The 16662-nt window shown below is 56.0% G+C and overlaps 1 protein-coding gene across 23 annotated transcripts in view; it reads right to left on the reverse strand.

The window, feature by feature from the left end:
• Positions 1 to 204: 204 nt before the first annotated feature.
• Syngap1 (synaptic Ras GTPase activating protein 1) overlaps positions 205 to 16662 on the reverse strand; it is a 30282-nt gene continuing 13824 nt past the window's right edge. For 9 of the 23 annotated variants that reach the window (XM_031348605.1, XM_031348610.1, XM_031348607.1 and 6 more), the window contains 14 exons: positions 16110 to 16263; positions 15834 to 15932; positions 13575 to 14198; positions 13297 to 13441; positions 12953 to 13097; positions 11362 to 11598; positions 11075 to 11276; positions 10687 to 10865; positions 10013 to 10054; positions 8628 to 9699; positions 8045 to 8218; positions 6918 to 7129; positions 5198 to 5291; positions 205 to 1718 (listed from right to left, as the gene is read on the reverse strand). In XM_031348605.1, coding sequence (XP_031204465.1) covers positions 1572 to 1718; positions 5198 to 5291; positions 6918 to 7129; positions 8045 to 8218; positions 8628 to 9699; positions 10013 to 10054; positions 10687 to 10865; positions 11075 to 11276; positions 11362 to 11598; positions 12953 to 13097; positions 13297 to 13441; positions 13575 to 14198; positions 15834 to 15932; positions 16110 to 16263 — 3526 coding nt within the window. In that variant the 3' untranslated portion in view covers positions 205 to 1571. Of the gene's footprint in view, positions 1719 to 3539; positions 3646 to 4418; positions 4499 to 5197; positions 5305 to 6917; positions 7130 to 8044; positions 8219 to 8627; positions 9700 to 10012; positions 10055 to 10686; positions 10866 to 11074; positions 11277 to 11361; positions 11599 to 12952; positions 13098 to 13296; positions 13442 to 13574; positions 14199 to 15833; positions 15933 to 16109; positions 16264 to 16662 lie in introns of all 23 variants that reach the window. The other 14 variants (XR_004112560.1, XR_004112558.1, XR_004112557.1 and 11 more) reach the window with 14 other exon arrangements.

Raw genomic sequence — 16662 nt, forward strand, 5'->3', positions numbered from 1 at the left:
CTACTCTTAAGGTGGTGGGTGGGGAGGGAAGTGAGGGGTGAGGCTAGGGAGCCAGGAAGCTCTGTACAGAGGGGTCGCCTCCTAGCCCCCCACCCCAATTATATACAGTACAAACCCCAGATAATTACAACAGCCAAAGAGGAGGGAGGAGGTCCAAGGGTAAGGCCTGATGGGGGAAAGCAGAGGAAAGGGCATGGGATAAAATTTCACATATTTACAACTTTTATATAAGTATAAATTTGGCCCCGGCTGGGTGGGTGTATGTAGAGGGTAAGATTGAAGGAGAGCTGTCCATACAAAAGAAAGGTCGAGTCTGGAGTCTGGGAAGAGTTCTCAATACCAAACGCAAGAAGGAGTGAAGAAACAAGGCTGGGTAGAGGGCGGCAGTCAGAGAAGAGGGGGACCCAGGAGGGGTTTCTCCCCTTCCATGGCCTACCCACCCCAAACCCCATCCATCCTACCTCCCCTATTCCGCCAGAGAGCTATGTACAGAAAAACACCGAAAAGCGTGGAGCTGGCGGGAGGGAGGAGACTGGGTGAGGGGGAGGGTGAGAGGGAAGCCCAGCCCTGTCCTACCTCCCCCAGGGGACAGAGTCATGTAAGGGGGCCCCCAAACACCCATCCTCCAACACAGGTCCCCCCATCCTGGGGGAGAAAGACATGGCTTTTCCTAGAGTAAGTTCCCCCCTCCCCATGGGAGTAGAGACAAGAGAGGGAAGGGGTAGAGGTGCTGGCTGTGTGTCAGGGTAGGGCAGATTAGCTAGTCTGACCTCTACAACCCAACACACATGGCCTCCTAAACCCTAACCCCTCATCCAAACCTCAATTCCACCCCACCCAACACACTGGGGGAGGGGGGGGCATAAGCCCCCTCACCCCGCTCTGGGACCAGCCAAGAGCAGATCAGGTGTGGGAAGAAGGGGAGGCAACTCCCATTCTCCCCTTGCCGCCCCCTCCCTGCCCCGGTGGCCCCCTCCACCCCATCTGGGTTCTGGGTGGGGAGAGTTAATGTAAGAAGTGGAAAGAGGAGAAGGAGTTTGTGCGTGCTGAGCCCCCCCAGACGCTCCTGAGAAATCAAGGGGTAATAGGGCCCCCTCACCCGGGGTCCCCTCCCCATAACAAGGGGGGCAGGGGAGGCCAAAATGGGGTGGTAAAGGGGAGTTATAGATTGTCAGCTCTGGTTACTGCTAAAAAATCACCCTGAAGTTGAAAGTTTGGAGGTGCCACACCCCCAGTGTGGGGTGAGGGTCTGTCCCCCAGTGCTCAGGGGAACTATGAGGCAGCGGACGGGGATAGCACCCCAGAGTGAAGGGGTCTGTGTGGGGTAGGTGGTGTCCTGGGGTGAAAGAGGGCAGCTGAGGGCCCCACTCTCCCTCCTAGAATGGAGCAGTGGAGTCAGCAGATGGGTGCCCCAAGGAGGCATTAAGGGAGACAATCCCACTGTCCCTTGGTGACGTCCAGTCCTGGTGGTTGGTGATGTTCCAGGGTGGGGTGCACAAGGTAGGAGGTCTGTGACGCTGGGTGGGCCGGGGTAGGGTGCACAGGGAAGGAGGTCTGTGATGCTGGGTGGGCTAGTGGTCTGCGGTGTTCCGGAACTCGCCGTTCTCTGTGATCTGCAGCCGGGGTGGAGGGGGTGGGGCTGGGGGGGCCAGGCCGTTCCAAGGTGGGGCCAGCGTCACACGCGGGTTTGTTGGACCCAAGGGGGGAAGCTGCCTCTCCTGCAAGACACCAAAGAGGAGAGCGCGGACTTATTGAGACGCTTCGCGGGGCCAGGATGCTAGCCCCAAGCTGTGCTCACTGGCACGCAGCCCACTCCACAGCCTGGTCTACCCTCTGCTGTTTGTCTGTCACCTCCAGGAAACCTCACCCCAACTCCTACCAGGAGCCTCTGAACAGGACTTAACCAGGAAACCAGCTCAAAGCCAGCTAGCGCTCACCTTCCCTCCAGCAGAACGCCCACTTCAGGAACTGTGTATTTCCCCCACCCCTGCCCAGCCCCACTTCCATGGAGCCCTCCCAGCACTCTACACCCCAGGCAGGAACTTCCTAGAACGCACTAAGGAACCAGCGGAGTCAGTAATGCCTCATTAGTGTGAACCCCTACAGATCTGCAAGTTTGTTAACAATTTGAACAAAACCAGGACTTGAGTTTTCCTTTATCTGTGAAAAAAAAAGAGTGTGCTAAACACGTGTGGAGAACATGTCTGTGGGAGGGACTTAACCTACACGGCCAACAGACTTCATTCCTTATGCTTGCTCCCTGAGGGCCTGTGTGGAAGCCTTGTGCACAGAGTTCTACTTACTGTGTTTTGAAGACAGGTATTTCCCTAAATAGACATTGTCATTCAGTTTTGTCAGCTATCAGAGTGGACCTTTCAAATAGAACATCCCAAACCAGGTTTGACTGTACTGGAAACAGCGAGGGGTTCTGGGAGGTGACGTGGAGGGACGTAGGAAGACCCCCAGGTTTAGAGCAGTGGCTCTCAGCCCTCCTAATGCTGTGGCCCTTTAATATAGTTCCTTCATGTGCTCACCCCAACCATCCAGTTATTTTGTTGCCATTTCATAACTGGAACTTTGCTACCTTTAGGATCTTAGTGTCTATATCGGATGTGGGAACCCCTGCAAAGGGCTCATGACCCACAGGTTGAGAACCACTGGTTTCAAGCCATTCACTGCCCAGACTGCGTTCCCAGACTGACTGACACCCCCTCTCCTTTCTTTTGTCTCACCTCGTCTCCCCAGTTTTCCAGCTTGAGTATCAGGCCCTAAGCCACTCCTGGACTTATTTTCAGAAACTTCTATGGCTCTTTTACCCACTTCCTGCCTCCTCCACTCACGCAGCCTTCCGTGCCCGTGCTGGGAGAGGGGGCCGTGTGGCCCCACAGTGGCGGACACATACTTGGCTTTTAAAATCCAGGTTAAAATGAATTCTATTAGCTTTAAGTAGCAGCTGGGCTGCAGTGGATCAAAGCCTACAAATAGTTTAACAAATATCCAAATTACTGTCCAAGGTGCAAGACATTTAGGTAGGGCAGCATGGAGTTATCTACAGCTGACCCTATCTTCAAAGGACACACAAAAAAATGAAGCCTTCCGAGATTAGCTCCCCCCACCCCCATATCAGAATCAAAGACTCACCTGTTGTTACAAGGCCACCCAAAATATAACCTTAGACAAGCTGCCCTCTTGGCTGTCTGGGCATCTCCCAGGCATTCAGTGGGATAGCCTGAGCGCGCAGCAGGAAAGCAGGGAAGGAGCCCTCTGCTTGCCTGCTCATGACGACACATGGCCATGCCCCCTACGCCCTCATGGACCCAAATTTAGAAACTGGATATATTAGGGTGCCATTATTCATTTTACAAAAGGGTTCACTGCAGGAGTCCTCTAAATGGTGAGGTTCCTCGGTGTCGCTCAGCATTTGTTTATAGATCACTGACAACTTTGATAGAGGCCGGGCAGGCAGAGAGTAAAAATTACACTGGGGAGCCACTGCCCACCACAGATTCCCACAGCAATGTGTCTCAGGGCAGGTGTACCTGACAGCCTCGCATTCACTGGCTTTTGGGTAGGATTGTGTGTCCTGAAAGGCTCCTGGGTGGCAGCGGGCAGAGATGAGTGGCACTACCAACAGGAACTTGGGCTCTGCCGGAAGAGGCTATTTAACATGCTGTTCCTGGTGTCCCTGCCTGGTACTAAATATGGCTACTGAGCCCCTGAATACATTCTAGGGAGCTGTTTCTCCTCACTTCCAGCTTCCAGGCCACATGAGACTACGTCCAGCCTCAGATCTGCCCAGGACTCTTGCTTGCCTGTGCTACCTGCCCTGCGCACTGCTAGGATACCTCAATAGCATCTGTCCAGGGCTCCTGACACTCGCCCTGAAGTAAGTGTCCATTCCCAGCTTCCTCCCACCCAGGAGAACTAAGGGGGCCTCAGATTCCTTCTGCCTCACAGGTGCAACTGAGAAGGAGCAAAGAAGGCCACAGCAGGAGGGGGTGAGGGGTCAGGACAGGAAGCGGGAACCCCAGCCTACACGCTGGAGTCAGCACAACCCTCTAGCCTGACCCCAGCCCAATATCCCTCCACCCTGTCCCGCCCACTCCAACACTCCCAGGTCCCAAGGACGCTCTGGTGAAATGGGGGGTGACAGACAGACACTGGAGAGGTAGAGGAAAGGAGGAGAGGACGGGGGACCTGGAACTGGGCGTGGTCTTTCGAGGGGTCCAATGTGCTGCTGCTAAGCATCAAAGGGTAGGTGTGGGGTGTTAGCAGGTGAGCTCTGGCTGGACCTTGGGAGGGGATCTGTGCAGGAGGTGTCAGGAGGGAGAGGGCTGTGGAGGGTCTCTGGGTGTGGTGCGCAGCAGTGAGAGGGGAGAGGCCCCAGAGAGTTGGAGGGGGTGGGCTTCACCACCAACCTGCAGTGGTCCGGAGTCACCTCCCCCAGTGTCCTCCGCCCGTGGTCAAAGCGGAACCAGGAGAATTACCTGATGAGGAGCTGCAGGGGGAGAGAGTGGGGTCATGGGGTCAGGAACCTTGGTGGTGGTGGCAGGGAGGCCTGGTGGTTAGAGCAGAGGGAGGAGGAGTATGGATAGGAAAGAGCAGGATCTGAGGGAAGCAGGGCCGGGGTGCAGAAAGGCCTGGAAGCTGGATGAGGGGCAGAGAGGGTGGCACCAGGGAGTTAGACTGGAGCCTCGGGAAACACCAGAGGTCAAAGGAAGGTTGAACTTAACTATGGGAAGGGGTCTCTGGGAGAGGCCTTTAGGATCTGAAGTCAGGGCCTACCAAGGAGTCAGAATGGGAAGTCAAGAGAACCTTGCATCTCTAGGGTCCCCAGGGCTGGAGAAAGGACAGCTCAGATTACAGTAGGCTCCGCTCTACTCAGTAGAATCTCAGCCTTCTAGCTAAGAAGGGCTGAGGAGGGCAGACAGGGCTGAGCGGGGGTGGGGGGGAGCTGAGAGGCTGCGGCTCTGGTGGCGGGCGGTCCTGAGATGCAGGCAAGAGTGGGAAGACAGGACAGGAAGGCACAGGAGTAAGGCTGGCTCTGCCAGGAGTGACGGAGGCACAGACAACGGGATGCAGATGAAGAGACAGACGACGGCGATGGGGCCAGGGCGGCGGCTGGTGCGGTGACTGCACAGAGACGGTGGGATGGATGGGGATGGGACACGGAGAAGATAAATGACATTGTAATTTCCACCTGAGCGTCGAGCAGCCTCTTCTTGGGTTCGGGCAGCGGCTCAGCCATGGCGGGGTGGTCCCGACGCAGCTCCTCCTCCACCAGCATCAGCCTGAAGGGACGGGCTTCAGTGGGGTTAGTGGCGGGCACGGACTCAGAGCCCAGCTGTGGTACTCTTGACCCTGGGGAACCCCTGCAGCTCTGGGAGAACCGTGGGCATTTCCCTTCCTTGCAGGGTTCCTCTTGCCCCATTACTAAGAGATGCCTGTCACCAGTCTTGCTTTCCACTTTCTCCCAGGGGTCTGCATGTCTCCCTGCTGGGGTCTGCATGTCTCCCAGGGATCTGCATGTCTACCTGCTGGGGGCCTCCTCCGACTCTGAGATCTGCCTGCCTCTGCCTCCCGAGTGCTGGGGTGAAGGATTTGTGTTACCACTGCCAAGCCTATATATATTTTTAATTGTGTGTATGTGTGTGCGGGTCTGTGCACACGAGCAGGAGCCTGCGGAGGCCAAGGCATGAGGTGCCCTGTAGCTAGAGTTCCAGTTAAAAGCACCTGGTGTGGGCACTGGGAATTCAACTCGGATTCTCCAGAAGAGCTGTCGATCCTCTTAAGACCTGAGCCATCCCTCAAACCCATGAAAATAGACTTGATTTCTCTCATTTGTTGATCTCAGGTAGAATCTCACACTGTAGCCAGGGAAGCCTAGATCGCCCTGTGTAGCTGTATCCTCCTGCCTCAGTCTCCTGAATGTTGGCATTACAGACATGGGTACTCCTGGTGAGATTTCTGTGTCATTTTTTGTTTGTTTGTTTGTTTGTTGAGACAAGGTTTTTCTATACCGCCCTGGCTAGAACTCTCTATGTAGCCCAGGCTGGCCTCACACTCACAGAGATCTACCTGCCTCTGCCACCCGAAAGCTTGGATTAAAAGTGTACACAAGTAAACAGGTGACGTGGGTCCACGCCTTTAACCCCAGTACTTGGGAGGCAGAGGTAGGTGGATCTCTGAGTTTGAGGCCAGCCTGGTCTACAGTATGAGTTCCAAGACAGCCAGGGCTACACAGAAAGACCCTGTCTCGAAAAACCAAAAAAAGTGTGCACAACTGTATACAGCTAGGTTTCTGTATTTCAAAGATTCCTACCAGCCAGATCCCCCAGCTCAGCTGGCCTCCTAGAGGCCCTGTGTGCAGAGGGTGGAGCTGCTATGCCCCATGCCCGAGTCATTGAAGACTCTCATCTCATGAGAATAGTCCTTGCTGTGGTATCAGATGTCTCAGGTAGACAGACCATTTTCTCCTAATTAAATCTCCCTCAAAACATTATAATAGATCTGGGTGCAGCTAGCTCTGGCTGTGGTGGCCCCTGAGGACGCAGGTCCTTTGGAGCCCTGACAAGCTACAAGCCCATGTAATGGAACCCATTCCAAGCCAGGACAAGGAGCTCCGGCCAGGGACACAGGCGTGGTTAAGAGTTCCTGTGCCTAGGAACTGCTGCTTAGCTCTGTGGTGAGCCTCACAGACTGGACTAAGGAGGACAGGTAGGGGGTCCAGGCCTAAGTCCACACACTGGTCGCTAGGCTGTAGTCACTGGTATATCCCTAGGACTTCGGGAGTTAGTGTGTAAGCAGTGCGGGGCGTGGAGAGGGATGGCACAATGCCTTGAGCAGGTTTTCCTCTTCCCTCTCCCTGCGTCCCTGCAGCCTCAGCCCCTCCCCCCACTCCCCGGGCCGCCCCTCACCTGCCAATGATGCTCTTGATCTGGGAGTCCTTCTCCACCTGCTGCTGCCTCAAGCGCTTCTCGCTCTGCTCCAGGCGGGCTTGATACTGCATCAGGATCTTGCTGGTCTGTTCTTCCTGGGACAGCAGCCTCCGCTCATACTCCTCCAGCTTCCGATTGGACATGTGTAGCCTCTCCTTCAGCGAGTGTATCTCCTCCTCGTACTCCTTCACCTGCCCGCCGGGCACATGACCCCGTACTGTGAGAGGCGCCCAGCCTTGGTTTTACCAGCCTGCTCCCACCCCTGTCACTTCAGCCATGGCACCAGGAACACCCCATCCTTTCTCTGCCTACTGAACACATTTGATCTGCTTTTAAGAAAGCTCTGAAATAATACTGAGGCTTCTTCAAGGTTGAGCAAAGTCAAAGTTGGCCCCCCCACACTTTAGAAGTGTGCCATGCCCTCACATATGCATGGGGAGCATGGGCATAGGGCACCCTGTCAAGACTCCTGGACACTCCTCGAGAAGCTTATCTCTGAAGGCCCGCTCCTAAGCAGTGCCATTCTAGAAGCACAGCATGGGAATCCACGGCCTGGGATAGCTGTCTTGGGCCATGAGTGCTTAACCCTCTGGTAGAGCTTGCTGATACGAGGGCCTCATGCTTCCTAGCAAACACTCTGCCACAAACTGGGTTCCACCGCTTTCTTTTCACTTTTTATTTCGAAACAGGGTCTCATTGCCCAAGCTGGCCTTGACCTGACATCTCCCGCCTTAGCCTCCTGAGTAACAGTTCAGTGGCCTGTGCTAGCCTGTGCTAGCCGACCCAGCTTGGGTGGCTTCCTCACATACGCATGCCCTAGTCCTGAAACCATTCTCTTCCTCAGAGTTTAAACGGAAAAGCTCTCTCTACAGTATAGATAGATAGATAGTATAGATGACCCTCAAAGAGAGCTCTCCAGTCTATGTATAGATGACCCACAAAGAGAGTTGGACTAAGTCTTTCTACTCATAATAGAAAAGAGGCCTGTCTATGTTTCTTTTCACCCTGCTATGTGAGCATGGGTATTTTTTCCCTTGGAAGGACTGGCAGCCTTCCTCCCCTGGCACGATAAAGGAGGGACGAGGCAGAGGGCAAGGCCAGCGTACCCTGTCCAGTCGGCTCTCGTCCATGGACTTTGAGTACTCCTTGAGCTTGTACTCTTCTCGCTCGATGTGTGCGCTCTCGATGTCAGCCGACAGGTGAGGCATGTTGGAGACCCAGGCTACGGTCCGCTCCGAGGCCGGCATCGTGGGGTTAAGTGTGGACGGAGTCTGGGAATGCTGAGACCAGCAAGGAAGGGCAGACAGCAGAAAAGTGGGAAGGGGGGGGCGTGCTCAGAGAAGAGAACACAGAAATGACACCCCCCCCACACACACACCCGACCTGCTCCCCTGCTTTAGCCCCTTTCTGTCTGAGCTAGGGAAGTAATCCTGCCTGCCTAGAGGAAGTGCTGAGGTTGGGGTCCTCAACAGCTCATGGGACATTGCCGAGGGCCCTCTTCTTATGTTTAGAGACAGTATCACTACCTAGCCCTCGCTGCCCTCCTACTTGCAATCATCTTGCCTCCTGAATGGCAAGAACAGAATACAGGCCACAGGCCAAAGGAGGTGAGAAAGTTGTCACACCAGCCCACACTGCTGCCCCCCTCCCTGCTCTTCACCCACCCCACCACACCCTACCCTCACCTACCTGCTTGGTGATGGAGGGCTTGAGCCCCCCACCCCCTCCGCCACCGCTGCCCCCGCTGCCCCCAATGCTGCCCTCTTTGCTGAGGCTCTGTTGCCGAGGACGGGCAGGACCATAACTTGGCTCCGGGGACTGCAATAGGTTCCCGCTGGACGGCCGGGGTTTCTGGGCAGCACTCACTGTCAACTGTTGAGACTTGCCTCTCTGCAGGGGAGGTGGCTGGCCCCCACCACCCCCACCACTGCCCCCACCACTGCCCCCTCCCGGCCCTGAGGGAGCTGGCCTCTGGGGACCGATGGTAATCTGGGGAGGGGACAGCATGTGCTGTAGGTTGTCCTGAAGTGAGAGCTGCCGCCGGGTAAAATCAGTACCAGAAGGTCCAAACTCATCACTGTAGCTGTGGCTGTGGAGGATGGAGGCGGCAGGGGGCTTAGGGACCCCTGAAGAGAGGTCCTCGCTCTTGCTATAGCCGTGGAATGGGGCAAAAGTGTCCCCTGGGGGTTCTCCCCCTCGGTGGTGGTGATGGTGGTGGTGGTGGTGATGGGAGGAAGGTGGACCATGACCACTGCTCCCTCCATGGCCTGCTGGGGGCCCTGGCCCATCAGCAGCCATATGGAAGAGAGGGTTCTGGAAGGAAAGAGGGATGCGCAGTTGCTGGGCGGGGACACCATCCGTAGTGACACCCATCTGGCTGAGGCGCATGCCAGCTGCTGTGATGGAGGAGCCGCTCCCTTGGGAGAGGCGCCCGGCAGGTGCAGGCCGCAACCCCAAGGCTGCTGTCAGCGAAGCCTGGCTGGAGTGCAACAAGTCCCCAACAGCCGCCAGGTTGGAAACACTACTGCTGTTCAGGCGGCCCCCAGGCCCGTCGCCCTGAAGGTCCAGCATGGACACACTCTTGTTGACACTCAGCATCTTCTGCTCTGGCTCCGTGATGTCCGAGCTGCTTGTGCAGTACGCTGGGGATGACCGGGCCAGGGGTGGCCGGCTCACATAGAACAGGTCTTTACCCCCACCGGGTGGCGGCGGTGGTGGTTTTTCCTTGGTTGGGGAGGGGAGGCGAGCCATGTCCATAGAACTGTGGGAAGGAAAGGGGGGCACAAGGCAGAGTAAGGCCAGGATGGCTGGCACCTGAGCCTGTGGGCTGGTGCTGGCCTTAGGTGAAAGTGGGACCCACAGGGGCGGGGGAGGGGACTGAGAGCTGGTGGTGGCAGCCCTAAAGAGGCAGGCAGGGAGGATGGGAGAAGAGGAGGGGCAAGGCCTAGGAAAGGGTAAGGCCTGGAGGAGGAGGAGCCAGGGCTGGTCTGGGCCGGCATGGAGGAGATGAAGTGCACTGTGAAGGACAGGAGCAGAGGTGGGTGAAGGCCAGTGCAGCAGGACAGAGCCCTCACCTGTTGAGGCCTCGAGCCATGAAGGACTGAAGGTCGATGGAGCTGGAGAGAGATGCAAAGGGGCAAGCACAGACAGGAGAAGGAGAGCGGTGTGGACAGATGATGGAAGGAATGGTAGGAGGGGCGTGGGGTTGCAGAGGGAAGACAAGGGCGAGGAACAGCAGAGTAATCACAAGATGAAGGACCCCATCCAGAGCTGAGGGCCAGACCCTCCCCCCCCAATCAAACTGGGTGCCGGGCTCCAGGTCCCACTCTGCTCCATGTTGCTTCTCTGAATGCTGGATCACGGAGAGCTCTCTGGGGTAAGCTGGTATGGGGGAGCAGGGGCTCAGGCCCTCAGAGACACCTGACGGTCTGGGTATCACATGGCTGAGCCACAGCCTAAGGACAAGTGGTGGGTTGGCAGGGGAACAAAGTCAGCCAGCTGCGGCAGGGTCCCTCTGGCTTCACCTGAGCTTGGAGCCTCGGAGCCTCCATACTTCTGGGGTCTGCACCTCTCCCTCACTGGCTTTGGAGAGCTCTCAGCCTCCCACTACCTGCACTCTTACCATGGTCCCTAAGAACTTTCCGCTCTTCCCTTCTGCGGTCTAGAGGGATACATACAAGGGCCCAACAAGGAGCATCCAGGAGCGGTCGGGCTCCCAGAGCGTAGCAGTGTGGAAGCAGGTGCTCACCTATTGAGGTCCCGCATCATGTATCCCTGCATCTCGGCCGACGGCCCTCGCAGCACCATGGGCTGAGACCGAGTCCGTTCACTCTGGCGGCTTGGCTGCCTTTGGATGTTAGGGTTCCTCAGGGCTGTGCTGATGTCATTGAGGAGCCGGGGCAGTGGGCCCAGTTTCAGGAGGGCTTCCTGGAAGGACAAGGCTGTCACTTGATGAGTAAGTGCCCAGTTCTAAAAGGGCTTCAGAGGCCGCGGGAAGAGGTTTCGTGACGTGTACTGGAAGTGGTGGTGACATTTCTGGGAACAGGAAGGTGACAGGAGTTCTGTGCAGAGCTAATCTCTCAGCCCAGATGCCTCTGGAAGCACCTGAGGATGGGACAGAGGGGACACCTACTGACCTTGCTGAGCTGAGGCAGCACCTCCCAGAGCAGGGCGTGAAGTGTGGAGAGCTCGCGGCCCAAGTCTATATAGCCCTCAAAACTGCTGCTGTTGGTCAGGGTGTCCAGGTTGGATATCTCATACAAGAACTGCTGCATAGAGCCCCACTCCAGCTCCAGAAACTCATTCATGAAGCCTAGGAAGTCCTCCTTTGAGGTAAACCTGGCCGGGGCACAGACGCTCTGGTGACTCCGGAGACTCTTCCGGGAGCCCACGGCCATCCCACCCTTCCTGAAGTTTCCCTTACTTGGAAAAGTTGGCCAGGTTCTGGATGACCTTGGCGATGAGGGTGAGGGTTCGTGAGGTCTGCTCATCTGGGTACTCCTGCATAAGCCCAAATAGACTGGGCGACATAATGGCCGGGCAAAGGAAGCGCAGGAAAAGCGAGGCGCTGATCAGCCTGTCAGCAATGTCCTCCCGGCCCCGCTCTGCGCAGCGCAGCCGCCAAGATGCAAACACCTCCTTCAGCTCCCTCGGGAACACGCTGGGGGGAAGGGGTGGGGAGACAGAGAGAGAAAGAGAGAAAGAGAGACCCGGACTGAGCCCCAGAGACCCTCAGCCTTCAGGGAACATGCTGAGGGGGTGGAGACAGGTGAGAGAGACCGGGAGGGAGGGGCTGCAGGAGAAAGACAGGAGGCTGCTGAAGAAGAGGGCCACGGTAGAGGGAACAGATTCTGGAGAGAGAAATGGAGAGGGGGAAAGGGGCGAGGGGAGATAGACATGTGGGAGAGAGACGGAGGGTGTGAGAGAGACAAGGAGAGGAGGAGGAGGAGAAAAACAGACACCAGGGAAGAGACAGAGATGGGAGAGAGATGGAGGGTCACTTGAGGTACAGGGAGCTCGGACCCCCCAACTCTTCTGGATTCCAGGGAAATGGGGATGGACGTGCCCCAGGCATGATCCCCGGTCCCTAGAACTGCTCAGCTCGTTCTTCCCCGCCTCCCAGTGCCACTTCAATGTCCCACTGACACCTTAAACTTGACTAGTGTAAAGCAGAGCTCACCATCGCCCCCACACTGCCAGCTGGCTCCTCCTCCTGACTTGCCTGGTTCTGTCAATGAGGCTGTGGGTCTGAGCACTACAGTCTCATGACCTCTTGAGTCACCCTGACACAACCCTCAGACGACCCCTACCGGTCCTTCCCCTAGCCGACCCTGAGCAGCCCATCTAGGCTTTCTGACTCCACCGTGATCCAGCATTTGGTGTCCACACCTGAAGCGGAGCCTCCAGTGGCCTGGGCTTCCTTCCCTCCCCATGTCGCTCACTGACTCACGGGCCAGCCTCAGACATGCTTCCTTCTGGTGCCAACACCTGTGAGACTACCCCAAAGCGCCCTGGCGGCTGCAGACTCCCCGGTTCTCTGGTTCCAAAGCACAGCTCTCCCCTATTGCCTCTACTAGAGCCGTGTGCACCAGCGGCCAGCCATCCTCTGAAACTCCCAGGCCTCCTCACATCACACCTGTGCTATCTCACAGCCCTGGAAATGTCCTTGCTTCCTGTGTGCAAATACGGGCCCCTGAGCCCAGTCCTCACAGCCCAGCCCTGAGCACCCCATCACAGCTTTGTCTTCTCTGACTTGGTGTTGCCCAAGGGGCCCTCCCTTAACACATGATAATGGCTCTGTGGCTTTTCGTGCATCTCATGTGCCCCTGCTCATTCTGGTTAGAGGCCACCTGAGGTCAGGAACCAGCCCTTGTTCACCTCTCTCTGCTCTACGACACCCCAGAAAATGCTTTGCCCGAACTGACACTCAGTCCTCTGAGGATGGACAGATGGATGAACAGATGAACACACAACTGCCCAGCCCTGGCCCCCCAGCCCAGAGTTCCCAGTCTCACCAATGGGAGTTGACCACCTTGCACAGGGCCAACTCACAGCACATCCGCAGGTTGGCCTGGTGCTCTGCCAGACTGGACGCTGTGCACTTGATGGGGTCTACTTCACAGTTCTCCTCAGATTCATACAGAGCACGGATGAACTCCCCTGGGAGGGTGTACAACAGGGAGCGGTCACACTTTCCAAGGGCAGGGACAGGGGCTCCCTGGGTTGGAGGAATGGCAGAATCAGATGGTGGGAGACTGGGGTCCTGGGACTCTCAGGAAGGTGGATGTGGGGTCTGGGCAGCCAGGTTTAGGGGTGGTGGGGTGGGCACAAGGAGGTTCAGGAAGAAGGCCTGAAGTACCAATGGCATCCTTGAGGTATTTCTGGCCAATCAGTCTCATATACTCTTCTATGGCTTTAGTGGCGAGCGTGTTCTCGCGGAATATGAGGTGTTCTCGCTCCATGAACCGGTCTACCTCTGACATGGCCATGTCTGAAAGGAAGTCCTAGAGCCCAGGAAAAGCCAAGGATCACCCTCTGCAGAGTCCGACCTCGTGAGTTCATTCTCTCCTTACGGCCAGCACCCATTCTCAAGCCAGCTTTCCTCGGGGCCGACCGCGCACGCGCGCGCGTGCTCACCTTGGCTTTGCCTGTACTTTGCAGGATGTGAACCAGTGCACTGGCAACTTCCTCCTTGCCCTTGACGTTCAGGGCAGGCTCCAGCACTGCGCACAGCATGCGGTAGTGGTTGGTCACATACTCCGCGAACTCCTTATACAGCTCCATGGGTAGGATGCTCATCGTCTGGTACCGGGCTTTCAGCCTCACGGCAGGACAGCCTCCTTTCCCTTTGCCCCCTGAGCCACCCCCTGACCCCCCTCCTCCCCCGGAGCCCATACCCCCAGAGCCCCCACTGCCTGTTGGCAAGGTCACGGGGTACCACTGCTCTGTGAAGTGGCGCCCAGCCAGGGTGGCCACTGGAACAGTCACCAGGCCAACGTAGCCCGCCTTGTCCTTCTTCCGCTTTTTGTCTGAGTCACGGTATAGATGCAGCCGCAGGGCCCGGACAGCAGGCAGGTTGTTAAACTCGAAGTGCTCGCCCCAAAAGACGGTGTCTCCTGAAGCCGAGCGGGGCTTGGAGGTGGTCCGTGCATACAGCATGTCGTCCAGGCAGAGCTCGCAGTAATATCGCTTCTTGGGGGGCAGCTCTCGAGCCTCTATGATCCATAGCTTCAGCACGTTGTCTACCCGGCGGCTGTTGTCCTGGCATGAGGAAGTGGTTGGGCAGGTAAAAGGGTAAAGATAGACATACAAGAAGGACAGTAAGTACTGCCATCAAGATGGTGGCCAGAAGGTGAGCAGTAAGGGTGCTGGGCTTGAACAGTGTCCACCATTCCCAAAAATCTATTTTATTCCATTTTTGGTTTCTGAGATGGTCTCACTAGGTAGCCCAGGCTGGCCTCCGGTGAGCATATGTACCTGAGAACTAGAAGTACATTCACTACTATATCTAGCAGTGACTGCAAATTAATCTCTCTCTAAAATCTGAGTGTGATTTCATTTGGAAATAGTGTCCTGGAAGATGTCAATTAAGATGAGGACATACTTGACTAATGTGATCTCTTTTTCTTCTTTTTTTTGTTTTTTTGAGACAGGGTTTCTCTGTGTAGCCCTGGCTGTCCTGGAACTCACTCTGTAGCCCAAGCTGGCCTCGAACTCAGAAATCTGCCTGCCTCTGCCTCCCAAGTGCTGGGATTAAAGGCGTGTTCGCCAACACCGCCCGGCTCTAATGGTGACTTTTTACAGCAGCCCTGGAAGCTAACAGAGAAGGGCAGCTCCTACAGAATTAATGTTGGGAAATGCTTAAGTAATAAGTCGAAAACACTGAGGGGGCCAAGAAGATGGCTTCCTTGGTAAAGGTGCAAGCATGAGCATGAGCTCCAGGACCCACAACAGAGTGAGAGGAAAGAACCAAGTCCAGAAAGTCATGCTCTGGCCTCCTTGTGTGCACTTTGACCTCCCCCTTTAACCCCCTACAAATAAATAAATATGGAAGTTTTTATGTTATTCATTTCTGACTTTTTGAAACAGGACCACTCCACATAGCTCTGACCGTCCTGGAACTCACTCTGGACTTGGACTCCTAGAAACCTGCCTGCTTCCGTGCTGGGGTCAAGGCTTGGGCCACCAGGCCCAGCAACATTTTCTTTTGTTGTTGTTTTTAAGTGAGGAAGACCTCAAAGATGCAAATGAGAAAGTGCTACAGAGACAACAAATGTTGCAAAACAAAATAACACTTGTGTTAAGTACAGTGGGTACAGGTGCAATGCCACCTGAGGGCAGGCTTGAGGAGGGCCCAAGCTCATGGTAAGAGTCACATGCTATGGCAGTGTGTGGAAAGCAGTGTGGTACTTGGACCCAGTGTGGTTCAGACTGTGTCTAGCATTTTAAGTGGGGTTTCTTAATGAAGGCCCTGGGGGGTAAAAGAGGAAGATGAGCAGGACTATGACTCTGCTACAAACTGGAGTCAGACCAGCTAGCAGACTGGCAGCTTCTTCTCAGGGAACATAAGTCTTGGTTGGAGCACAGATGCACAGGGACTCTATCAAGGGGACCATGAGGTCACCGAGTCCAACCATACTTGGTAGACATTATGAAGAGAGCCAGGGTTCACAAAGCACTGTGGGTGCAGCTGGGTGACCACCTGTGTGTGAGGTGTGAGTGAGGCCTTCCGTCAGCTCCCTAGCTCATGGCTTACATGGCAGGGAAGCAGAGCGTGATGGAAGGTGGCAATTGGGGGAGAAAAGGAAATAAATGGGGATTCTGAATAACGGGAATCATCCCCAGCCTCTAGCCCACCGGACCTCCGGCCTCCTCGTTTCCCATCATCCCCAGTACCTTGTTGGGTTTCACAGCCCTCTGCAGATTCTCAATCCATTTGTCCCTTTCAGCTGCAGACCGGCAGGCAAAGCATTTGGTTCCAGACGACGTTGTTACCTGGAGAGGAGTGTGGGTTTGAGGTGGGGCTGCCTAGAGACTGGAGACCCACCCCGCCTTCCTCCCTGGTCCCACTCTGCTCCCCTCACATCTCCGCATGTCCCTACACCAGGCCCTCGGGCCCCTACCTTCCTGCATCCCTGCCCTCTCAGTCCACCTCAGCACAAAGGCCACTACCTCAAAGCAGAACTCCTGGCCCAGGATGGAGCTGTGTACTGGCTTGATAATGGAGTCTTCATCCAGGTTGAGCTCCAAGGCCTCAGCTGCACTACTGGGACTCAGCAGGGACTCATGGGAGTGCGACTCCTTGAAGCTCTGCATCAGCCGGGCCCTGGGGCACAGGGTTCAGAGAAACATCAGGGAAGGCCCTCCCTCCTCACCACACACACACAGCATCACAAGAGGAAGCCCGGGTTCCCCCTGTGCATGTGGGAGGTACAGGGGAAACCAAAGCCCGTCAGGAGACCTGTCTGCATCAACTCATACTCAGAATTGCTGAAATAACTCAGAATTGCTGGGCATAGTAACACAGACCTGTAATCCCAGCACTCAGGAGGCAAAGACAGGAAGATCCCTGTTAAGTCTGAGGCCAGCCTGGTCTACATAGCAGGTCCCAGGCTAGCCAGGGACACACAGTGAGACCTTGTCTTTAAAAACAGAAACAAAGCCAGGCAGTGGTGGCACACACCTTTAATCCCAGCACTTGGGAGGCAGAGGCAGGCGGATTTCT

The sequence above is a fragment of the Mastomys coucha genome, unplaced genomic scaffold (genome assembly GCF_008632895.1).
Source record: "Mastomys coucha isolate ucsf_1 unplaced genomic scaffold, UCSF_Mcou_1 pScaffold3, whole genome shotgun sequence".
Classification (NCBI taxonomy): Eukaryota; Metazoa; Chordata; class Mammalia; order Rodentia; family Muridae; genus Mastomys; species Mastomys coucha.